General features: G+C 35.7%; 3 protein-coding genes across 6 annotated transcripts; all 3 read right to left on the bottom strand.

The window, feature by feature from the left end:
• Positions 1 to 2,317: 2,317 nt before the first annotated feature.
• On the bottom strand, positions 2,318 to 13,944 carry LOC144963304 (uncharacterized). Of its 4 annotated transcripts, none has more exons than XM_078897222.1 (5): positions 13,761 to 13,944; positions 12,471 to 12,541; positions 11,858 to 12,079; positions 9,073 to 9,196; positions 2,318 to 7,929 (listed from the first exon to the last, which is right to left on the bottom strand). In XM_078897222.1, exons 2-5 carry the CDS (start codon positions 12,531 to 12,533, stop codon positions 7,214 to 7,216), a joined length of 1,125 nt encoding a protein of 374 aa, XP_078753348.1. In that variant the 5' UTR covers positions 12,534 to 12,541; positions 13,761 to 13,944; the 3' UTR covers positions 2,318 to 7,213. The 4 variants fall into 4 exon arrangements, with proteins under 4 accessions (XP_078753348.1, XP_078753351.1, XP_078753349.1 ...); XM_078897225.1 differs by lacking the exon at positions 13,761 to 13,944 and adding an exon at positions 13,700 to 13,718; XM_078897223.1 differs by lacking the exon at positions 13,761 to 13,944 and adding an exon at positions 13,155 to 13,300.
• A 4,167-nt stretch (positions 13,945 to 18,111) lies between these two features.
• On the bottom strand, positions 18,112 to 18,885 carry LOC144963020 (uncharacterized protein F54H12.2-like). Its single transcript, XM_078896593.1, has one exon. The coding sequence runs from the start codon at positions 18,883 to 18,885 to the stop codon at positions 18,112 to 18,114; it is 774 nt and encodes a 257-aa protein (XP_078752719.1).
• Positions 18,886 to 18,908: 23 nt separating this feature from the next.
• LOC144963013 (uncharacterized protein F54H12.2-like) lies at positions 18,909 to 19,412 on the bottom strand. The gene has a single exon (XM_078896580.1). The coding sequence runs from the start codon at positions 19,410 to 19,412 to the stop codon at positions 18,909 to 18,911; it is 504 nt and encodes a 167-aa protein (XP_078752706.1).
• Positions 19,413 to 26,595: the final 7,183 nt, after the last annotated feature.

Here is a 26,595-nt window from a genome sequence, read left to right as displayed (position 1 = left end):
ACTACTACTACTACTACTACTACAACTACTACTACTACAACTACTACTACTACTACTACTACTACTACTACTACTACTACTACTACTACTACTACTACTACTACTACTACTACCAATATGTCTTTTATCTTCCATTATAGTCTGGAAAGTTCTGTTCCCTGACGCTGACCTCTGCTTATCAATTAGATCACCCCCCTGGGGCACACTATCCTCTACCCACGCCACGCTAACATTTCATTCATACTGCAACCACCATTGAGTACAGAACGACACAAGTTATTTTCCATTATATTTTATTTGTTTTCCACGTTTATTTGTGTATTGTTGTGCTGACGAAGGGTTTGTACCCGAAACGTCCATTGTCTGTTTTGTTCCCATACGAAGCCTTTCCATTTTCACTCTTTCGTTAGTATTTTACGATCACCGGCTTCAGGCAGCCCTTACCGTTTTCTACTTTTAGGTCAAGAACCCCACCCCAGCCCTAGTAAGATTGTGCTGTCGGTATTACATGTATCTAATCATAAAGGTGGATTTAGAAAGACGGACATCTGGTATATAAAATGAAAGTTTAATACAAAATTAATAAATTTCGTTTTTAAAATCGATGTAAACAAGAACATTGTAAAAAGAACTTCAGTTTTAATAATTAAGTTATTAACATACAAATTGGACTCTTTCAGACACTTTTAAAACATCTTTGTATGATATATCTATATATTGAATTTGCGTTGTAGTTCTTTAATTTTGAATTGGTTAAATGTAAATAGAGCAATGAAAAAATTTAGACAGCGATTTATTACTTTTTTCTTGTTTTGCAATAATTTGTAATTTCCCTTGCATAATTTGCCTTCCCCCCCCCCCCCCCCCCCCCCGCATAATTTGGGATATTTTTTTGCCTATTAGGAGAATGAAGGATTTCTGGACTAAATAATGATAATGATATTAATATATTAAAAAAGATAAAATGGGACATTAATAAATAGTGCAACCAGGATACAATCATATCAGATTCAATGAAAATCTAGACCCAGAGAAGACATGAAAAATCTTTGGGTTATTTTCTTCCCTCCTTTATTACTATACATTATCATCTAGATATACATTTTTTAAATTAAAAAATATGAATAGTTTTTAGAGTGCTTGCGACGCACCTAGGAAATGGGATAGACAAAAAATTCGAGAATTACAAGTAAATGATCCCATGAAAAAGAAAGTTAAAGGAGACTGGTTCAAATAGGGAACAGATGTAGATTCCAAGAGCACACTACTTAGTTTGAGATACCTAATAGTTTCATCTAGACACCAGCGCAGGACCCCAGCAAGAAAAATACTCTCAAATGTTTACGGAACATCAAAAAGAAAACTATTAGCAATATATAACAGATGATTTACAAGGAAATAAATATATCTCCCAAAACTTTAACTTTACATTTGACTGTTTCCCTCTCAGTCAAGGATTCCAAGAGAAAGGACAAAACCAAGTAATCTCATTTCAAGACAACAACAAAAAGCAAACAGATATAGGGATATAGAAGACACAGTAAGTGGCCTCTCTGCCCACTATGGGAGGTCAGAAACCCCACCCAGTGGGTGTACTGTAAAGATAAGCAGTCACATTATAATCCAAACACACGCTATAATCTCTTCAACGATATACTCCCCATTGATAACGATTGCTTTCTTATGTTCCATATATTTTGAAAAACTTTTTTCCTTTTCTAAAAATAAAAATAAAACAAAGACCAAAACCCAAAGTATAATGCTGCCATAAAATTATTCTACCTTATTCTTTGTCGAGAAAATCATTACAAATTACTTTAAATATTGTTTTTAAAATGACCACCAACTTATAAAAATTTTGAATAAGTCTCGGGTTACCCTGTCCCAAAAAGAACAAAATGATTATATTTCAATATTTCAACAACAATTATGAATTATCCATAATTCAACATTCATGAATTATTTAAAAATTTAATAATAATAATAATAATAATAATAATAATAATAATAATAATAATAATAATAATAATAATAATAATAATAATAGACTTTAATAGAGCGCACAGTATCCTCAACCATGAAACATGAAGCTCTTGGCACTTGACATCAACACAAAACAATATAGAAAGTACATGACATCAAAAAAGAAATGTTTTCAAGGATTTCTTGAACACAGACAATGATTTGGATTCCCGGATGCTCAGTGGAATGGTGTTCAAAACAGGCGGACCAAAATGAGAAAAGGACCTTGTTCCAGCCTTTATAGGAATGCGTGGGATAGCCAAACGGGTGATCTCATTGGAGGAACGCAAAGGTCGGTTTGTTGAATTTTTTATTGTTTTTTTCAATCCATCGAAGACGAAATATATTAGTTTGTAACAATAAATTAGCTCATGAGTACATTTTACAAATATAACTGTATATATTAAGTATTTGACAATCGTTCGCAAAAGAACACAAGCCTTTCCAAATATTGTTGACCAATGAATACTCAGCACAAGGCTTCAAAAGCTCCATGTACCTTAAACATAGCTCATTATTCGTGCACAGAGACACAATAAATATCACATTTATAAATTCATGAAAGTATGCGGAGCATGCATTTATATTGATAATAACAAGAAATGAAGTGAGTAGAAAAGTGTCAGAAGACAATAGAGAATAAAAACTTTGAGGTGATGGGGGCTCGGACCCACGACCAATTGTTACGATGGAAGAAATATCAACTGACGCATCATCACTATTGTCAGTTGCTTCTAGAATTTGACAAACTCGACTTGGGCACAGGAAAGAACTAACTAACCCTTAAAATGCAGTGATTCATTATGTGGTTGGCATAAATTTCAAGCCAGTTGTGAAGGTTTTGTTGTTGTGTTTGTTTTTAAGGGTTTTATGGTGCTTGCAACACATTAAGGTATTATCAGCGCCAGTAAAAAGGAAGAAAAGGGGTTAGTAAAAAGTTCTAGAATAGCAATTGGGTGGTAGGAATGTAATTAATATTTTGGCAATTGGAATTGTAGGGAAAAAGAGTTGGCATGGATTTTTTTAAAAATAAACAAGATATTTATTTTTCTCACATGAAGTGGAAAGACACCTGATCTCTTGCTACAATAGTCAACAAATCAACAAAATGTGAAAAGTGATTTTTTCACATACAAGGACATACATATTTCAGTAATGATAATGATGATAATCAAAATAATAAGGATGATGATAATGATATTAATAACAATAATAATAATAATAATCTCTTATTCATCTTGCGAATAAATCTTTAGGATATTGGCCATTCAGGTGTAATGAATTCAAAATGTATTAAAATAATAAATACATGCAAATAACATCATGTACAAATGCAGATTTAATCAACAAAGTATCACACGGAATATGAAAGCTGTAAACTTTAAAGCGGTAAGGATTTACCATTTATACTATTAACTATTATTATTAGACTATTAACCTGTTAACTTTTGATCAAAGCAACACAAACTATTCTCCATTACAACAATGTTAAATCAAGCCCATAATTGCGTTCGGTTATCAGACCTGCTAATATGTGCACCAACACCTGGAGCAGAATCATTCTGATTGTTAGGAACATTCTTAAAAGGATAGAAGGTTTTAAGGTTTTTAAGGGTTTTACGGCGCTTGCACACATTAAGGTCATATCAGCGCCAGTAAAAAGGAAGAAAATGGGATAATAAAAAGTTCTAGAATTACAATTACAGCATCCAAGAGAAAGTAAGACATAGGGGAACTGGGAACAACTTGGGGTCAGATGTAGATTCCAAGAGCATACCACCAATGTACTTAGTTTGAGATCACCTATAAGTCTCATCCGGACACAAGCACAAAATCCAACAAAGAGGAACACACTCAAATGCTTACATTATACATTAAAAATAACAAATATAATAATACATAACAGAGAGATGATTTACAAGGAAAAAAAATATCATCTCCCAAAATAATAACTATGCATTTGACTGTTTCCCTCCCAGCCAGGACTCCGACCAGGGCCAGGAAAAAGACCAAGCAATCTCATTCCACGACAAAGACAGAAAGCATGTTGGAAAACAGATATAAGGGGATAGAAGACACAGTATGTACCTCCCTGCCCGCTATGGGAGGTCAAGATCCAAAAGGATAGAAGAAGGACTGAATTTCAATACCTTTTTGAATGTATACCTACAACATGTACTTTTATAAATATGACGTATTTAAGAAATTGGTCGACAAAGAATTAAATTCATTGAGCTACAAATATGATTAATATATTTGTCATAATAAAAAAACAAATGTGGTTTCAATTCCATATCATGTATAAAGCATTGGAAGGATTTATTATCCAAGTTAGCCTTATAGAAGATATGATAAGATATAAATACTGGGGGGGGGGGGGGGGATTCTTATTGATTAGAAATTGCTCATTTCTTTTCTATCTTACACAACGTATACTGGTTCTTGTTTTGTTTGTTTTCAAGGGTTTCACGGCACTTGCAATACATTTAGGTCATTTCAGCACCAGTAAAAAGGAAGAAAATGGGATAATCGAAAAGGTTATAGTTTTACAATTGAAAGCGCACAGGAAAAGTAAAACAAAAGGGAAGAATAGGGAGCAGATGTACATTACGAGAGCATACTATCATTGTGCATAGTTTGAGATCACTTAAAAGTCTCATCCTGACACAAGTACAGGCCCCTATTCAGAGAAATACACCCAAATATTTACAAATCATATTTTGTTTTGTTTTATGTTTTTAAGAGTTTTACGGCGCTTGCAACACATTTAGGTTATATCAACGCCAGTAAAAAGGAAGAAAATGGGATAGTAAAAAGTTATAGAATTACAATTAAAGCACCCAAGAAAAAGTAAGACATAGGGGAACTGGGAACAAATAGGGATCAGATGTAGATTCCAAGAGCATACCACCAATGTACTTAGTTTGAGATCACCTAAAAGTCTCATCCAGACACAAGCACAGGTCCCAACTAAGAGGAATACACTCAAATGTTTACCAATCATATAATATAATATGTAAACTAAACCTAATACAATGCATAACATAGAGATGATTTACAAGGAAAAAAAATATCATCTCCCAAAACTATACATTCGACTGTTTTCCTCCAAGCCAAGGAACTCCGGCAAGGATCAGGACAAAACTAAGCAATCTCATTCCAAGACAATGACAGGAAACAATTGGAAAACGGGTACGGGGGAATAGAAGACACAGCATTTACCTCCCTGCCCACTATGGGAGGTAGGAACCCCACCCAGAGAAAAGGTAAGACATAGGGGAACTGGGAACAAATAGGGATCAGATGTAGAATCCAAGAGCACACTATCAAAGTACTTAGTTTGAGATCACCTATAAGTCTCATCCGGACACAAGTACAAAATCCAACAAAGAGGAATACACTCAAATCCTTACATTATACTTTCAAAATAACAAACAGAGATGATTTACAAGATAAAAAATATCATCTCCCAAAACAATAACTATGTATTTGACTGTTTCCCTCCCAGCTAGGACTCCGGCCAGGGCCAGGACAAAACCAAGTAATCTCATTCCAAGACAAAGACAGAAAGCATGTTGGAAAAAGGCATAGGGGGATAGAAGACACAGTATGGACCCCCCTGCCCGCTATAGGAGGTCAGGAAATCATATTTTAATTATGGTCCAAAAGAGAGATTTACAAAGAAAAAAAATATCTCCCAAAACTATAACTAGACATTTGACTGTTTCCCTCCCAAAACTCTGGCCAGGGTCAGGAAAAAACTAAGTAATCTCATTCCAAGACAAAGACAAAAAGCAATTGGAAAACAGATGTAGGGGGAAAGGAGACAAAGAAAGAACCTCCCTGCCCAGTATGGGAGGTCAGGAACCCCACCAGGACACTGGTTCTTAGCAGACAATTTTCGCACAAGGCAGAGATACAAAACTGAGTCACAATCTTAACAGTAAATTAAAGAAGACAGCTTTGCTTTTGTTTTGTTTTTAAGGGTTTTACGGCGTTTGCAACACATTTAGGTAATATCAGCGCTTTGTTTACAGTCAAGTCACTGAATGTATTTTTTTATTATTTGGAAATTTTCCTGCCCAGACATATTCTCCACATCTATATTAATTGAGTCATTTACTGGAAGACATATGTTGCATTCATTGACATAAAAAGAAAAAAAGTTGTTTTGCTATTATATATGGATTTTTTCCCCTATTATTCCTTCAAAGCGACTTGATCAACCCTAGGAAATGAATTTTATCCTCTACAGCATTAAATGTACAATAGCAATTACTTGCTGTCCTCTGGATAGGATGCTAGGCTATTGCATGGTACTTTAAATCTAACAGACCCAGCCACCCAATCATCACTGGGTTGACAGAGAATAAATATCTTAATCTTGCTTGCCTTTACTTCTTGAGCTAATGGGACCAACATATTTTTTAAAAAATAAATGCGAATAAAACTTGGAAATATTCTCTTATCACATTTTACAAATATCATTTTTTAGAAATTATAAACAGTTGTATAATAAAAACAGTACAATTATTAAGGCACATATAAAATTCAGTTGTAGGTATGTTTAAGGTTAAGTAAATTGTAAATATCATTATAAAAATGAAGCAAAAATACAGTGTATTTATACATATAATTTTGCAGATCACATTCCAAGATTACATGTATTCCTGGTATGTGTAAATAAATTTCTTTATAACTAGATCAGTAAATTGTAAACATTATATAACAAGAATGAAGCAAAAATCCTGTGATCTTGTTTTACTGTTTGCGCTGGAGTTGACCAATACTTAACAATATGTATAGATGATATCAAACAATTGGAATAAGGAAGAACATTATGACAAATGAAAGATTTTAAAGATTCATTTTCACAGCTTTTGTGACAATTCCAATCCGATAAGCCTTTGAAAACGAGTACCAGATCATGTTTATGTGTTAGCGTTTGTATTTCATATCAATTTTTATCTGTAGAATCAAATAGTATATCACACGATTTCATCATTCAGACTACTGGAGTGAATTAGACTAGGGCTGTCTCAATAATAGCTGGGGTTAGATGAGTTTGAGCTTAAAAAGTTGGATAATTAAATAGGATTTGACTAATGCTTAAATAGGAAAATTGACAAAAACTCAGAGCATGGAATAAATGTAAGGCTGATGGGGTGAAAACAAATTTGTTTAAAAGCTGCTATGAGTGATGTGCTCCATGGTCGATGTCAACGCAGTCTTCATAAGCTGGAGGACAGGACGGAATGACAAGAGGTCTATCACGGAATCTGTCACTGTGTAATCGAATTCGTTGTGATTGATTTGTGGAATAACTTCTCACTCTCAAGTTGTCTTCAATGGCACGGTCGTGTAAAGCTGTGATATTAGTGGATGTGTTGGATGTTCTCATTGAAGATGAAGATGATGATGATGATGAGGCACCTTCACCTGTTGCATGTCTTCTCCGTGGGTTTCTTGCACTAAACGATCTTCTCCAGGGATCATTTTGATTAAATTGAGGTGTTCTCGGTACAGGAAAAACGATGTCTTCAAAAGCAGGTGGAGGAGTTAATGGAAGAGAAGAAAAAGAAAAGGGAGGCGGTGGAGTGAGCGGCTGAGGTACTGGCCATTTTCTGCAAATTTGATTACATTTGTGGAGTTTGAAAAACTCAGTTATGCCGTATTCGCCTTCATCAAAGGGACCGTACTCCCGTCGCAATGAGTGAATGATTGAGTCTGTTATTATGTATGATTTTTTGCCATCCTCTTCATTGATAACTCCTTGGAAATCACATGCAATAAAACTTCCTTGGCTTCTCATGTAGATGAAATGGGAAAGAACTGACAAGTCATCTGCTTCACGCCTTGGGTTATGATCGTGTATTGTCGTCCATGGACAGAATCTTCTGAATTCACCTGTTTATAAGAATAAGCATAGATAAATAGACCAATTTTTAAAAATGAAAAAAGTAATCTTGAGGTTTTATATTGCGCAATATCCACTAAACGTGCTAAAAGCGCTTTACATTGGGTCCCTGATCAACAGCAACACGTAACAGAGACAATGCTGTTAATGGCCAGGTACTCATTTTACACTTGAGAATGTGAGCAAAGAGCCTTTTCCAAGGAATCAACTATGCGCAGAGCGAGGCTCGAATACAGGACCTTTCAATCTGAAAGCCAACCACAACACCACATAGCTACACAAAAGACCACATAGCCGCACTAACAAAAGAACGTCAAGTAAAATGTATCTATTTTTCAGATGAGGTTGCAGAATAAGCACCCTAGATTCATGTTTTTCGTGATTTTTACAAATAATTTCAAATAAAATAGCACCAATCATGAAAATGTGTAATGAGTTTGGTCAAATGCATAAACATTAAAATGCAAAATACTAGGCAGGCTGTGACCAAACATAGTTTTAACAATAAATAATAATAATAATAATAATAATAATAATAATAATAATAATAATATACTTATATACTTATAGAGCGCCCATTAATCCACTGACAAGTGCTCTATGGCGCTTAACAATCACTCAGACTATATAAACTAGCATACACACTAACACACCTACACACATCCGTATACTCAAACCCACATACAGAAACTGGAAACTTTTCTGCATCTTCATACTGTTTACATACACAGTACTATATCATCTACCCTAAATTTAAAATATTAATTGTCAAAATAAGCTCTTCTAAATAATTCAGTTTTTAATTTCTTTTTAAGGTTATCTCAATTTTCACGGGTTTTGTTATTACAAGAAAGGGAATTCCATAGGCGCAGTCACTCTGAAGGATTTGTTGTGACACACATACTTAAAGGGTACCTCTGTCAGAAGAAGCATACTATTACTATTCAATTACAAAGTATCATGTAAAAATCAAATACAGTAGTTTTGATAACATACATATAATTTGTCTTAGAAAAGTGTTAATAATGAAGGGGGTTAAAAGTAGTCACGGTCATAAACCGAGATAGTCAAGTTAGCATTGAATGAATTAACCTCCATATTCTAAGCTTGTACTTGCGTTTAACAACCATTACCTGAAACAAATTCTTCTACTGACACCCAGTCATCTTCACAAATGGTAGTGTTGCCTTTACGATTGCTCAGCCATTTATTCACTTTGGAGACTTTATCCATTTGAACAATGCTTGGATTCACCACCTGAATAAATGAAAATTGTGACAAATAGTATTCTGGGGTCAAAACCATTCCTCAGCCAACAAGGAAAACAATCAAAACTCTAAAAATAAAATAAATAATGAAATAAAAATAAATAAATGGGGCAGTGCGACTCAGCTGTACGGTCTTTGCTTCATACCCAAAAGGTACCAAGTTTGAATACCCGCTGCCTTAGGAATAGACTCAAAAGACAAATTTCCACTTGGAGACGATAAAAAGGAATTTACTTTTTTTTTTTAAATATATAATTGATGAAATAAAAAAAAAAGGGAATGGGGGCCTAAATGCATCTTGTCTGGATAAACGATGTCGAATTATAACATCCTTGACAAATATAACATGTTGATTCCAAGATCTTATCACTTACAGAAAGGTTGTGCCAAATATTTCTCTGTTTATCTGGTTTTCAAGTAATGTTTTTATTTTTCTATTGTTTGTTGTTGTTGTTGTTGTTGGCTGATAAAGGGTTTTGAGCCCGAAACTTTCCATGTTTGGTATTTTGTTCATTTTTTTAAAGCTATAATTCATTTTTGTTTATTACTTTTTTACAGTCCACAACTTCAGCAGCTTAATATATATCAGCTTTGACTAGTAGGGTAAGTGAACACTATCATGAAGACAGCCTACAAGTAAACAATATTTCAAAGGGCTTGATGGTTTATCCCAGTGAAAAAAAAACTCATGAATCTTAAAAGGTCATGGAACAAAAAGAAAAAAAACCCAACAAATCTTGAGCTTTTATAGAGAGTAATCACTAAACATGCTCAAAGCGCTTTACAAAGATCCCTGACAAACAGCAACACGTAACATATAGAACGAGACATGACACCTGTCTATAAGCCCCATTTTTACTGCATTAAGGGGAGGTTTGGGTCTAATTATTAGGAAAATCCTTCAAAAATTTGATTTTGAGATTTTGGTGGAAAATGATATTTTATTATCTTAGAAATAATATAATTGAAGTCCAAATTCTTAAAGTAGACTATAAAGGCACGAAAAACACAATCCAAAATGGTACAGGTAGTAAGAAATGTGTGAAAAATGGGAAGCCATTTTGCTATTTTCTCAATATGTCAGTTTTCTAAGGGTATGGGAAACTGTGTCAAACGTTTCTCAGAATCTATTCAATGAAATTGTCTGAAAATTTCCACATTTATCACAGAGATAATGTATTATGTCACCATAGAGAGATTTTTTTGATAAGATTTGTGAATTTTAAATTATAATCCTAAATCTGATTTTTTAACATCAATTTTGTCATAACATTTTGATTCTCAACTTTGTAATGATCTAATAAAAATTCCATAAGCTAAAGCCGTAAAATCTCTCTATGGTGACACACTATGGTACAATGTTGACAAGAGGGAAGAATATGGAGGTCATTCCTTCATTAGTTTTTGTGGAACGTTTGCCACAAGATTGTTATATTTTTTGATGTCAGACCCCAAATTAGATCGCAAAATGGGTATCAAAACAGATAATTAAAAATTTTCACCATAAATGTTGTTTTTTAACGTATATTGACGATACAGAATGATTAAAACCGCCCAATATAGGTAATTAAAATTTTTTTTGAAAAGACCCAAACCGCCCCTTAACCTCAAACTTTAGCCCAAATGAAATAAATTATCATTGATATTCCAGCTAACTTCTGAAGAGTGAGAAATTGCATCTGTATGTTCCACCAACACATCAACTCTCTCACTGCCAATTTTTAAAAAGGGGGAGATTCCTCCTTTCACTTCAAAAGGATTTCCACAGATCTGAGGAAAACAATCAGTATAGTCCAAGCCGGTATATGGGCCGCCGCTTAGATAGGACAGACGCTTAATTGGGACAATTCGTTGGGAACGGAATTTTTTCTATATAAAAAGTCATACCCTTTCCAATTCCCAGTCACTTAATTGGGATAGCCTGCTGCTTAATGGGGACGAAATTTGACAGTCGCTTAATTGGGACAATTCGTTGGGAACAGAATTTTTTCTATATAAAAAGTCATATTCTTTCCAATTCCCAGCCACTTAATTGGGACGAAATTTGACAATGACCGTCCCCCGATGTGAACAACAGAAGTTACCCGTATCCCATGTTAGTCTCCATTGCGACAGCCAATGGAGTGTGTGGTCGAACCATTCGTCATCATCACAGAGATGTGAAAAACAATTTACCTAATCCCTAGTCAGTGTCATCGACAACCATCGTCAAATTCATGGTCATGGGTCAATGGCCACGATCCTAGGTTTGCAAGAAAACTGCCCAATGGTGCGTTGGGTAATGAGTGATGGCTTTGTTTGTTCAAGACTGTCACCACCAAATGGACAATGCATTCTTAATTCGTTAATTTCTTATGCAATCGTTATGAGTGGCATATTCGTTTTGTGCAATTAAATTTGTTGGAGGTAGATTAAGGTGTTGTTATTCATTAAGACGTGAAATATCACTATCTGATAAATGTTGTTGCAATAACTGAAATGTAAAGTGATTACAACGGACAAATGCAAAGTGGACGATGGCCAATCTGAAAAATTGCTCAATTTCATGGTCGCCGCTTAATTGGGATGATTTGTGGGGAACCAAGCCGTCCCAATAAACTGGTTTGGACTGTAGTTTAACATTCATAGGAAAATAGAAAAGATGCCTTACCCTTATGTTGGAACTGTCACGAGAGAACTCCTCATACATTGAAATCATCTGTCGGGTCACATCAGCTTTCACAACTTCATATCTCCAGTTTTCCTTCGAGCCAGGAATATTTGTGAATGACTTCACCACGACATTCTCCCCCCAACGTGGTCCAGAACCAAGAAGAATTCCATTGTAGATTGTCTTCTTGCATCCCCGAAAAGCTTTCATATTCAAACCAACCTATAACATCATAGTGATAAAAGTTATGGGGTTTGAATTAAATAGAAGAATTTTCTTGAATTTTGAAAGAGACATGATTTCGAATTATGAATAAAATAATACAAAGGAAAGATTAAATGGAGTACAATTTTTAACAAGAATCAGAAAAGTTAATTGGAGATAATGCTCACGACAGGGTCCAAAATATCAATATCTGTTTACGCCATATAACACTTTATCTCCTCGATTTTTTTGTTTAAATTTGTATTTACTGTTTAGAGAGTCAGCTTATTGAAATTAATAGTTTATATTGGCTCATTTGGGCACCTATAGAGCATGAAATTTATACTTATGTTTTGTCAAGTTAAATCTTTAAATCAACCAGAAGATGAATATATGCCAAAATCTTTACCCAATATCTGTAGCCATCCCCACCAGAAATGCTGTGTGTCTCTGAAGATAATGCTTGCCCCATTGTTTCAACTGAAAGAAAGAAAAAAAAAACAAAAAAAACAATCAGAATAAACCAGGGGAAATGAATTTATGTATGAATATTGTTCACTTATTGCTTCTAGCCGTTTTCAATTAGTAGAAGTAGAAGTAGTAGTAGTAGTAGTAGTAGTAGTAGTAGTAGTAGTAGTAGTAGTAGTAGTAGTTAGTAGTAGTAGTAGTAGTAGTATTAGTAGTAGTAGTAGTAGTAGTAGTAGTAGTAGTAGTAGTAGTAGTAGTAATAAATAGTAGTAATAATAATAAATAACAATAGTAATAATCATGATGATGATGATGATGAGGTTGATGATGATGATAATAATAATAATAATTAATAATAATAACAATAACAATAAAATAAATAATAATATAATAATAATAATAATAATAATAATAATAATAAATAATAATAATAATAATAATAATAATAACTAACGAACAAACAATAAAATTAGAAGATATTGAAAATGTGCATCCACATAACCAACTAGACAGTAACAGTAACAGGTCATTCATTTTATTTCATTCCTTTGGCTCTTATGTCCCAATATTATTATATTTCTATATCACATTACTATGGGACATTTTAAAATAAAATCTTACCTACATTCAATTAATGTTTAAATAAATTGTACACTTTACACTGGCATGCTAATACTATTAATACTATACTAGAGATAGATATTGATGCTATCTGGTTTGTGTGGTATGCTGCGAACGACCGACAGCTTCTGCTCCTTTCTCGTCGATTTTTTACTTCTTTAAAAGACTTACATCGTCGTATCTAAACAAAACACAATCTTGATTTCAATCAGTATTGCAACACACATTCTGTGAATTGTATCATCCATCATATCTATAAATAGATTTGAGTTGACTTAAGTTGGGTTTTTTTTTTTTTTTTTTTCTACTTTCACTTACTAAACTATGAGATACGACACATCATTCGTGCCACCAGGGCTGTGATTATTTGTATTTTGTTCTCCCCTTGTCGACACTTTATATTAATACCATGTTAACTCTTCGTCCAGTTTTATAACAAAAGTAGCCCTTCAACTACAGTTGCATTCTATACTTCTGTTTTATCCATCAAAACTATCTACTACTCTATCTATCTAGATAAGACGACTGAACAACTGAACTGAACCGAACCTGATTTCTCCACTCATCATTCAGTCAGTTTTTAAAGTTAAAGAGTGAAATTTAGGCTCACTTTATCTCTGGAAACAACTTTGCCCAGTTGTCTAATTGCACCGTGTCTGAAGAAAACATGCAAATTTTTAACACTTGGTTTAACTGGAGACTTTTTCAACGATAGCTAGGCCTATCTTCTACTATGGAATGGAAGTGAAGAACGCCAGTGTTGTTTTCTATGAGAACAAGAACCAACAAATAGCAAGCAAATATCCTCGCTGGCTATTTATATACTTCAAGATAGAAGAGTGTTGGTGACGACAGAGAAATTCTGTAGGGGTCCTCTCTGTTGTAGAAAAAACCTTTGGAAAGTCTTTCCAATTTCTCTGTCGTCAATAATGAATTTAGTAATGTATTTATGTCTTTACTGGGGTTTGTTTTGTTTTTTTGTTGTTTTTTTTTGTTGGCTGAAGAAGGGTTTTGATCACGTTCCGTGTTGGGTATTTTGTTCTTTTTTGAAGTTGTTATATTCATTTTTGTTTATTACTTGGTGTACTGTACAATACCAGGAATATGAAATAAATAAATAAATTCCCTTCTATTAATCCCACAGGGGAAGTTTGTCTTCAGGGTCTGTTCCAAAAGAAGACTGGAATAGCCCATGCGTCAGCCGCAGCAGCAGCAGCAGCAGCAGCAGCAGCAGCAGTAGTAGTAGTAGTAGTAGTAGTAGTAGTAGTAGTAGTAGTAGTAGTAGTAGTAGTAACAGTAGTAGTAGTAATAGTAGTAGTAGGCATCCTTCCGTCTCAAGAGACGATGGCTTTGGTCTCCTCAGTCTTGTTGAGAGCAGCGACGGGTGTAACTCAGCAGATCAATCCTTGCATGGCAGTCTCTATCGCAGTTGTTGCACACGTAGTTTGACTGTGTGTTTGGTGTTTGAATCTGCTGCCTCTCTTTCCTCCTTGCTCTCCTCTCCTCAAACTTCTTCTTCCTCCTCTCCTCATCTCTCTTCACTCCCTCCATCACCGCATATCTCCAGCCGCTGCGGTCGTGAGCAAGCGATTCCCATGTGTTTGAGTCGATGCCTGTCGGTTTCACGTCTCGTTTGCAGACATCATAGAAGCGCAGAGCTGGACGATCAGTTGTTCGCCGTCCAGAAGCTAGTTCACCGTACATGATAGTAGTATATAGGGTTGTAAATAGTTAGAAACCGTTTTTTGACGGAGGATGAGGATGATTGTTTTTTTACCTGTTAATCGATATGTTGAGTTCGATGATGTATTGAATGGTATTGTTTTGAGTTCGATGATGTATTGATTGGTATTTTCTTTTGATTTCGATGATGTATTGATTGGTATTTTGAGTTCGTTGTTGTATAGAGTGGTTTGTTTTTGAGTTCGATGTTGTATTGATTGGTATTTTGAGTTCGATTTTGTATTGCAAGGTCATGTGACCTACCTGAGCGTGTGTTTATTGAGTGTTCGATTTGCCATCGATTATGTATCGAATGTTTAATTGCGTAATAATAGGGCTATACAGCTGATTAAAAAGGATCCTATCCCGGTGTTATTAGGTTCCGACTGGTTCACCCGCGCCGCAGCGCCGCAGCGCAAATTGAGGTTACGCAGTACAGTCCAAGGACTCTAACGCTGAGCCGCGTTGTTCTTTTAAATTGGTTTCTTACTCCTGAGTCTAATGACTTATTAATTTAATCAATTAAAAGTCCAATGATTCCCTCAAAGGTCAAAGGGCAAATAGCTCAGGCGTCAGCCGCAGAGCAGCGCCGCACAAAAAAAATAGGTCAAGGTCATTCAGAGCAGCCGGTAGTCTAAATCATTTTGATTGGTTCTTTCAAATTCTCCGATCTTGATTGGATATCATATTGTCATAGTTTCGTCCGTTTGATTGGTTCTTTGAAATATATTTTTGTCTGGACAGTGTCGTCGCAAAATGAGTGGTCTTGTGAAAGCATTAATTCTCAATGTAGAACCAGATGAAATGTTCCATTGTGTTAAAACCGTGATAGATCAATGTTTTCATCTTTGTCATCAATCACTCTTTCAACAACCAGTATTGGATAACCCATTGGGTTTTTGCTCGATGATTGATACATTATTTCAGCAGCATATCAACTGGTATAGGATAGTGATTCTAATTGCTTATGCTAGAAGAGTAGCTTTACGTCATCCAGACAGGGAAAATTTTTCTCAGATCGTTAGTCTTCATCTTGAGGAAAAACTTAATCATTGGCTCGAATCACATGGTGGTTGGTTAGCGATGCCTCGTCAGATTATACCAGAAAGGTATTGGATAATGCGTCTCATGTGTGTTTTACTTCGTGTACTTTTGTCTTGACTGATACTGAAATGGAACTTTTTGTGAAAGATTTGCTTCTCGATCAACAGATAGATGATCGTTATCAGAAAGCAATTGCAGGATATGATAAGTATATTCACGAACATTTATCGACCTGTCCGTTGATAGAAACCAGAGAACAATTGTATATCGTCGCAGACGAATTATTCTCTCAGATCAGCTGGGGTAGAATCATTGTTTTTTTATGTTACATTAAGCGTGTACTCCGTATTCACCCGGATAGAGAAAACTTTGCTTTATTTGTGGGTTCATATGTGGACAAAAAACTCAGCAGCTGGATTAAGACCAACGGTGGGTGGCCCTCTATGATACAGGAGATTTCGCCCGTCAATCGTTGGACGAATCGAGTACTTTTCCCCATGATGTTTTACTTTGTGATTTGGTGTGTAATCGAACAACTCAATTATCTTTTGAGTTAATGATCATATTGATGATTCGAATCATTTTTTATGTTTTGAATAAAAGAAGCTATATCTTTTCATCTTGTATTTTTTACTCTTTGATAATTATATTACCCAACAATTTGTTACAGTTTCGAAGGATTCTTTTTTTTATGCAAATTTTTCTTTGAAATTTAACGTGAACATTTCGAAACTGAAACAAAAGTAGTTCCCCATATAATAAAATTAAAATCTTCTTTTACAAAAAAAAAAAAAAAAAAAAAAAAAAAAAAAAAAAAAAAAAACCATAACAGACACAGAAAAAAAAACCGACATAAAACCATGTGTTGGTGAATAAAATTCATTTTGTTTTATTTTTTCACAACATCGAAAGCAATGTACTTTCACACACCAGTTACACCTTATACAATAATGATCTAAGGTCATTCACACATTCACATATCAAGCTTTTAAATCATCATTATAATTTTCTATAAATATTAATAAAAAAGAAAAAGCAAAAAACAACAAAACTTGACCAAATAAGATTACGATCTAAATAAAAATGTAATTATAATAATAATAATAATAATAATAATAATAATAATAATAATAATAATAATAATAATAATAATAATAATAATAATAAATAATAATAATAATAATAAATAATAATAATGATAGAATTATAAAAATATGATAAAACAAAAGATCATAGAAACAAACGAAAGAAAAAAAAAACAAACAAAAAAACAACAAAAAACAAAAAAAACAACACTTTCATACACCATACACATCTTATAAAATGATCATTCACACACTCAATCATTAAACATTTTTTTTATAAATGATTAATGGGTAGCAATGTTACATATATATCATAAACATCATTTTTATCCTCATCATAATCATCATCAACAACAAAATATTTGTAATTAAACAATTTAAAGCAAGTCTTAATTTTATAAGCGATCAAGCAATCAAAAGCAAACGGTTAATGCTTATCAATTGTATTGTAATCATCATAATCATCATCATTATCATCATCATCATCATCATCATCATCATTTCTTCATTTTAAAAATCATATATTAAGGTATAAAGTAAATAGAATTATGTCTTGTTTCGTGTACACGAAATAAATTTTATCATAAGGAATCATTTTTTATTTTTTTTATTTTAAACAACAAACATTCCAATTAAGATTACCCAACCAAGGTGCCTCGGGATAAATGAGTAACAGCTCTTGCCACTTTTAAATCGTTCATACGAAAATGATAGGGATTAAAAATAGATAAAAGTTTTGACAAACTTTCACCTTTACTTTTCTTCAACACGAAATATATAACGTACAAACCACATGTGGAACTGGTTATACCTGAATAATACGCGGGTTGTGTTTACAGCTTCGACTATTGTTTTCCACAAATCTTTGAATTGTCGGATACGCAGAAGGCGGGAACCCAAAACTATCCATATATTCTGCCTTTCCCATCCCGTTAAAATACACAGATACCCAATGTTTTCCGGGACCGGAACTCGACTCTGTGTTAATAATGTACGCAGCTGGTTGACGAGAATTCGGGTTGTTCGGAAGTCTATCTTTAGGATAAACACCTCGAAAAATTCGTCTCGCCCTAACGTGTCCGTTTAACATCGTTTCGATTTCTACGTTGTTCATGATGAAAAGTCAGTGATCACCTGACGAGTGCGATCAATTTCTATTACACTATCTAATTCGCTGTAACAGAACACAATGATCGGATCAGCTAGTGGGGTCGAGAATTTAAGTTCTAGTCTAAGCGACTCGCTTTTTACCAGTTCAAACTGGTTTCCGTCTAATAGCGATGGTGACAGATCAAAACCAAAAAGACTACAACCCTGAGAGTAAGCATTATAATCTATTCCATTTCCGGCATCGTTGTTAACCAGTCCAGCTGCTAGCATAAGACTGTGATAAGCTCTGACATATTGTTTACTACTGAAATTCGGAGTTAGTGCTTTGGACGGTATCTGTTTTCCGTTCAAGTACAGGGCTAGATAGGACAGATCAAAGTGCTGGAAATTAAAAGGATTCTTTTTGTAGTTTCCATTAAAGCTAGTGCTTTCGATTAGACCCAGTACGATCTTAGTCGGGGTTTGCGATAAAAACAAATTATCTTGCACGGCACTTAAATTTCCTTTTGGAATAGAAAAGGTTTTATGGACAACGCGCTTCATGGGGTATTTACAATTGCCGATGTGAAGTGCTTTCTCGTGTGACAGGGCCACGGCTGGGTTTAATTTAATCTTCCTAACATACAACGAGGCGTGTGTAATTACACTCTTAAACCCCTCAGCATCGGTCATGAGATGGAAAGCATCTTTAGACGGGATAAGCCTCAACTTTACATCAACTCCATTAATTAGATACCGTTCTTGATGCATGAAATCTAAATGTAGTTTTCCCATCATATCCACTTCTTTACTCTCTTTCACCAGCTCTTTCCGTGCATCGAAGCCAGCATTTGTACTATCGTTATTTCTAGTTTACCCGGGGTGTCCTCGTGAAAAAATTCCATTGTCAGGTGACTCCTTTTCGCACCTTGATCATAATTCAACATTGTTTCTACAAAACTTCTAAAAGGATAAACGTTCTCACTTGACGTCACCAGAACATCGTTCAAAGTCATATCCACTTGTGAAAACAAGGCATGAAACCAGGTGTTAACAGGGGCAACATTGCTATCGGCGTCTAAATTAGTTCCATCCGCCTTTATTACTTTAACGCGTACGTGCATAAATGTGTTATGCAAATCCAAGTAGTCTGACGTCCCCCCGCTGATCGAAAATTCGATCGGACCTCCACTCGACAAAGTAGAGATCGGATGGTATTCCACAAACAAACCATCCTGAACAGCAGTCTGGGTGACGGGTAATGAGAACAGATCGAGTCCGCTGTGTACACTCTCTGCGGAATAGGGATGTAACAAAGCCATGATAATCAACCAAAAATGTCTTGAGCTACGTTCTTCCTACGTCTCTTCCTGGTCTTTTGTCGTGTCTGAGTAGGTCGTCGTCGTTTTATACGCCGAGTCACACGTCCGGGTGGCGGCGGCGGCGGCGGCGATGAAGTTGAAGTCAAACCACCCACGGCTCTGTTGAGTAATCTTTTCCCACTCTCCCCCGCGCGTCGTTTTAAAGCTGTTTTAACATTTTGACCGGAAATGACGTCAGATGCTATTTGGGCACCGGTTTTTGCACCTTCTTTTAATAATGTTTTAGCGCCCGATTTCAAGATGGGAAACAGAGATCTCGCAATACCACCAAAGATACTCCCAAGCCCTCGACCTCTTTGATGTCTTCCACCAACAAACACGGGTAGACCACGTCCTGCTTGAGTACAGTAATAATCATCGTAACCTTTTTGATTGGATTTGAACACGATCCCTTTTGTCATGACGACTTTTTACGAATCGAATCTCTTCTTTCGAAAATGAAGTATCACGATAGACTTCCCTGAAGCAAATGTCAAAGGTTCGCCTTTGTCGTTGGTTAAAAGGATTTCAACCGTGTCAAAATTAAATAGTCTGAGAGGAACATAGTTAGGTTTCTCAAAAATATGATGAACTATGTCTTTGCTTCTATTTCCGCTCGGTACGCATCTCAAAAGAGGTACGACGCTATCCCCAACTATTCTAGGTTGAACGAGGTTGCAATATACGTATACTGCTTCGAATCCGACGTTTAGATGTAATGGCCTTTCACTCGACACAGACGTTGGACCGTATAAATAATGATTTGGAATATTCAAGAGATTGCTCAATGTCGAACTCAAGTGCAAAAAAGTTCCTTCCTTATATAGCCTTATCATTACTCTGCGAGTTGCACGGTCGTAATAAAATTTGATGAAACCCTCGTGCTTCTTTTTTATTTTCCTTCTTATATGAGTCATCATCGTTTTAACCAGTTCATCCGGTGACTCGTATAAACCCGATGGGATGAGTACGGTATCTTGTTCGCTGTCGTTAGTAACTCTAAACTCGAAAAATGCTTCATTCTCAAGGATGTTGTTATACGTGTTACTGAATAATATTTCTGATAAACCGACTTCGTATTCTGTCGATAAATCCAACACTCTGGGTAGTTTTGTAAAATAATGCCCTGGAGAATTATTCGGAAAATAGCTCATGCTGCTATTAGAAGGTAAGACTAAATAAGACATGATTAAACTCGTTTATTCAGTGTTGGATTTGGAAGAACGTAACCGAGACAACTACTTAGAAGTGCTACCCATAGTCTGTCTGTTTCTCCGTCACGCGTCAAGTTATATAATGATACAGACACAACAATCGACACAATCATCATCTGACACAAGAACACGATCTCCCCTCTAGGGACTCGTTTCCCAAACATAGACCAATAAGATGAATTTCTGTTGGAATTATTACTTTCACTTTCGGATCCTTCCATTTGAAAATTAAAAAAAAATAATAAAAAAACAAATAAAATAAAAAAAAACAAAAAAAAACAACAAAAAACAAAAAAAAACAACAACAAGGATGATAATTAATTGTAAACACGAAGATAAGACTTTGGTATCCAAGAGTTAAATGATGAATCGTAACCGACCCACTTCACCAAAAGTTCTTGTCCGCTTTTACGCTTATCCAAGACGGTCTCAATTCTGTAGATTTCTTTTGCACCAACTTTTTGCAGTTCTTGTTTATAGAAGCTTCCGCGCACGCATTCGTTCTGATCGTCTGTAATTTGGTAGGTTCTAGGTGTTGTTGAAATGGATTTTGTCACTGTAAATAACTCTTCGGTCCAAGAGGGTAGGTAGCCCTTTTTAAACAGTCGCCTACTTTTACTTATTCTCACACGATCGCCGATCAAAAGTTTTGCACTAGTTTTCTTTTTAGGTCGATCATCCAAATACAATGTGTTCCATACGTCCCCTTGATTTTTCTCTGTTACGTCAACAGGGCGTAACTTGATACTCCTATGATAAGAATGATTATAACTTTTCACTACTTTGGGTAATACGTCTTTGAATCGAGGAGAGTTCTGACGAGTAAACACACGCCACCGTTTTTCTTTGAGAGTCCTATTGAATCGTTCAACTACCGCAGCTTTAATATCCTCGTTCTCAGTAGTAAAGAAATCAATCCCATTCCGCTTCAGAAATTGCTGAAAGCTTTTATTGACAAATTCGAGGCCTTTGTCGGTTTGGAGCCGGATTGTTTTTTGACCAGACTCTAAAATAGTCCTGAAAGCATCTTTTAACGTTTCTCCCGTTTTGTCTTTTATAGGAACAGCCCACGCAAACTTGCTGAAGACATCGATACACGTCAAAATGTATCTGTACCCGTCATTGTACGATTTCAATTGTTGAACATCAATGAGATCAGCCTGCCATTGATGGTCTATTCCACCTACAATAATCCGTCGACGCGGAAATTTGTAACGAACGGGTTTATGAAGTGTGTATGCGTCTTGATGAGAAAGCCAAGAGCTGACGACAGTTTTTTAAAGTTTCGTAGCAGTCTTTAACGGTTTAATACCGCCATAAGATCCCGGTTGATTAGGATTGTAATAGCGAGCGTGTAGTGTTTTATCTCCTTTCATTTGAATGAGACCCAGGGAGATGTTCTCTCCGGTTTAACCGTTTCTAAATTCCTCGACGGACGTTGTCTAATATACGCCCACCTGTCAGCATGACCGATGAGATCACGTGGGACGTTGGATTCCTGCAGAGCACGAGCAAAATATTCCCATCCTTCAGGGTTGACAGACTTTCTTTTGCGGAGTGCGTCATTGACTAGATCAAGAACGTTTGAATTTGGGATGATATTACCGCGATATTTAATCTCCCCTCTCGGGTTCCATTCAAGCTCTGTGTGTCTTTTGAGATAATCCAATAATCTCTCCGCTTTCTTTCTCAACGAAATAGGTACGCTCTCAATAATATCTTTTGTTAAAGTGTCGTGTTCTGTTGGGTCAGGTGTTCTTATTGATTGAGGATTGGTCTTAGTTACCATCTGATGTGATCGTTCATCTTTCCGCTTTAAGAATTTCCACAGCACTTGTTGATACAACTCTGCTTTTTCGATTGAGTTCATATCTTTTCGCGTTAGAATATCTTTCATCTGCTGATCAAGATCCCAAAGCTTTTCTGTGGACGGTTCGGTTATCGGTGATTCTCTTCGGGTGTGGATTGAGTCCAAGAGACGCTGGTCCACCAATACCATTTTCTTGGCATGCTCCATCTCATAAACCACCCGCTAGTATTCCACCTAAAGTAGCCAAGACAGGTTGAAGAAGGGCACCTAATAGACCACCTTTTTGTAAAAGCTTCTTTTGTCGAGATGGTGAAGAGCCTTTTTTTGATAAAAGTCTTAAACTTCTCTTGTGTCTGATCAAACGCTTCTTTTGTACTGGACTGAGCGGAAGATTACCGCGTAATATATTCAGTGCACATTCGCATAACGTATTGATTAGATCCGGTGACGCTCCATTTAAAACTGCTTTTGCTACTCTGGGTTTAGCCTCTCCAAGAAGTTTCAACATTGAAACGTTACGTTTTACACGCGCAGACATTACTTTTGGATATAAACAACTTGTTTTTCAGGAGAAAAAACGTCTGTTCTTACACGAAGATGGTCAGGTGTATCCTGTCGAAGATCGATCACCAAATAACCGTGAGGTACGTCTGTTGCGTCCTTAAATGCGTCTAGTAAAAAATTTGTCTTTCCGGGATACAGTTGTTTTGCCAGCTGAACGATCTGCGAACGATCACGTGGATTTTTAAAAATAACGAGATAATGAGCATTCAAGCTGATAGTGCGATGTTCTTTATTTTTTGAGAAAAGATTTTGTACAAGATAAAACACTGAAATGTTAATGTGATGCGATTTTTTTGTAAATAATTTAGTTACGCTGTCATCAGTTTCGGCCATTAAGTCATCGAGTATCACAAGACGGTGTTTGGTTCCATCCCAAAAGGAAGATTTTGGTATCCCTTCTATAAAAGTTATCCCTTGTAACGCTTCAAAAGTTCTCTGCCACTCTCCATAACACCATATAATTTCTTCAGGTTGCGGGCTCATCATCTGATTTAAATGCTCAATAAATTTTGTGACCCATACAGTTTTACCGCTTCCAGAAGGACCGGCTATCAGACATGTAAACGGGTGTTTGAAGCGCGGATCCATGATTGTTATACCAATAGAGGTTCTGTACTGATTCCGTCGGAACTGACTTTTCTCTTTATATAAAAGTAAGACAGGCTGGCTCTCTGCTGTGTGTATGTATAAACGTTTGAATCTAGCACTCGAAATCCTTTATTCTCCCCTACTCCACTCTTTCGCGTTTGTAGCACCTTAAGATACTTTTCTTTTGTAAGATCGTTCAACCTCTTTGATAATCCCTTACAGCTCGTCTTAGACTTCCCTTTTCCAAAACAAATATACGTTTTTGAACAGAGTGCTACTCCTCCGTCTCCTTCATATTCTAACTTGAATAGACCCGGGGTTCGTCTGTCATATTTTTGCTGTGCACAACAACAAGGATATGGTGAAAAGTTGTTTTGTTTTTCAACAAATTCTCGAACATGTTTAGCACAAGCTACACTCGGAAACCAAGTATGGTAGTGTTTGTAAAATTCTTCAACTAAGTGCGGTTTCAAGAGGTCTTGAATATCGCAGTCGGAAAATGCAACGTATAGACTGTCTGTGTCCATCTCAAAAAGTTGGTAATCGGCCCTTGGAATAAATCTGTCTATGAAATCGTATTGAAACTGTAGCATCCTAAGTTTTGCATAGGAATAGACAAACGATCCGATTTGAATGGGTAGCGTCCATAGCACGGTACGTTTTGCTGACTCTATTTCGTGTAAAGTCGATGTCAGCGGGGTCATTTTTCTGAAATAAGGGCTATTGATGCTTTTTGAGACAACGTTTTTATCATCGGCATATGTAATTTTCGTATGTTTATCTAGCGCCTCGAGTGTCTTACCATATGCTGAGTTACCCATTAATTTCATAGTTTCGGCTAAGATGCTATTTTTAGGATTACGATCACCTTCGCGTCTAGCGTCTGAAACCTTTTGCACAAAATTTGAAAAACAAGCATTTGGTGTATATTCAATTACTTCTTGAATATCTTCTACAATAAGACCGTGATTGAGATACCATTTGAGTAATGGCGTGGTCAGTAATATTCCATCAGCATGGTAACTGCTAATCAGAGTGCGGCGAGGTTGCTTTAACAGATTGTTATTCACGGCGTATTGAAGCATGGTTTCACCTATATCTTCTCTCGAGACCAGGGTGTTTTTAAAGATTGGTGGCATTTCCGCGTAATAAGCGTAAAGGTCTGAAGGTACACTAATAGTACACTGAACGAAACCGAAAAGTTGGTTTTTGACAACTGCCGAAATTATCGATTCCTTGGTGATACGGGTACCTATTTTAAAACAGTTATTATGAAGCGGGCGTAGTTTCTGTAAAAAACAAGATATCCTAGGGTCTCTTTTCATTTTTTTCCATTCACATTCATAAATTTCTATTAGGGTAATTCCCAAAACGTTTCTGATATAAGCATTTTTTTCAGATGTTTTTTGTTTTCTTTGTTCAAATGTTTCACCAAAGAATGTGGTCTTATCTTTGATGCAATCATGGCCATGAAAATAACAGCCTTGAAATTCGAGAGCAATTCGTTCAGTTTCAATAAACCCGTCGACCTTAACCTGTTTTTCGTGACCTAGATCTTTTTCTCTTCCATTAAATTTATGACGAATAGGAACACCCTTTATATAACTCATCCATTCAAGCCATTCAAACGCTGCCTGTCCAAACTTGTCTATTTTCTCAGGTTTAAACGCGTTACTTTTCTGTCGTCGGATAAACAGACCGCTAGGCATGTCTTGTTGAAGACAGTATAAATACAAACTATTAGCATCATAGCCTTTCAACGATTGTACAGGTTTATCTCCCTGATACGTGTCCTGTTCTTTTCTATATAACGTGTAAAAATAATTGACGGTCCACCAACGATGTTAGATTTTAAAAGCTGATGAAGATGTTTATGCTTTTCATTGAATAATGAAAAAAATACATTTCTAGGAATGGTTTTAAATAGTACCGGAGTGTGACCCCTGGGATCGATATCGCATTTTTGAAAATGTCTAAACCTAAATCTTGATAGAATTGCGTCATGCGATCAATTGCGGTTAACATTGGTCCTACGTCACGAATATTGTAGAATATTAAAAAGTCTTTCATTGATCTCATCCCTTCCTCTTCCCACACTTTCTCACAGTACGCATAGTCTTCTTGAGAAATGGTGCAATTTTTTAATGAACTGAAAAATGCTGATATAGGCGGGAGAGACGTTTCCTGTAATCTATCTAGACGGTCAAAGTATTCGTAAGGAAAAAAAGACTTCTGTTCGGTTACATTATAGGCTTGAAGAAAATTTGAGTAACTAAATCCGGGTGCAAGATAATTACAAACATCTAAAAATTTTAACTTATTATTTGATACACAAAGAAAATTGTTGTTCTTTTTTACTACTTTGAAATTTTCTGTATTCATTAATCTCTTTACGAGGTAAGTTTTTAGAACATTTAAATCATACATTTTAGAATTGAAACCAATTACAATCATTTGATGAAGATAGCGATCTAAAACAGCTTTCAATTTATGATTATCACCAATTTGTTCATACGCGGATTTGAATGTCGTTTCACTGAGAAGAGCAAAGGCAAAAACACTGATTTCTTCCAAGTAAGACACCATACGGTTGACTAATTTTTGAGGATCCCCTTCAGATATGTAACATACGGGTTTTTCGTAACTCGGAACATTTGAAGCGATTGCTATAGACATAGGTAAGTGTCTAGCATGATACATCGTTCGACTCGTTTGAGCTTTCGGTTTGGGTAAGTTATTCTTATCAAAATAAGACTCGATATCAAAGGTGCACCTAAACGGATACACGTAATCAGGATCAATACAAATTCCAGCTTCTGATAATTTCTCCAAATCGGTAGGAAGAAGTTGAAAAATCCCACCCGGGTACCTAGATTGAGTTGCATTTCCCTTACATATTTTCTCGTGACGTAACAAAGTCGAATGATTTGTCCAAAGTTTGCTACAATGACAACAACCGAATATCTTA

The sequence above is a fragment of the Berghia stephanieae genome, chromosome 1 (genome assembly GCF_034508935.2).
Source record: "Berghia stephanieae isolate SIO BIC M18660-M18661 chromosome 1, UCSD_Bste_1.3, whole genome shotgun sequence".
NCBI classification, from domain to species: Eukaryota; Metazoa; Mollusca; class Gastropoda; order Nudibranchia; family Aeolidiidae; genus Berghia; species Berghia stephanieae.
The sequence above is the reverse complement of the archived record's forward strand: the minus strand, read 5'-3'. Positions and strand labels throughout refer to the sequence as shown.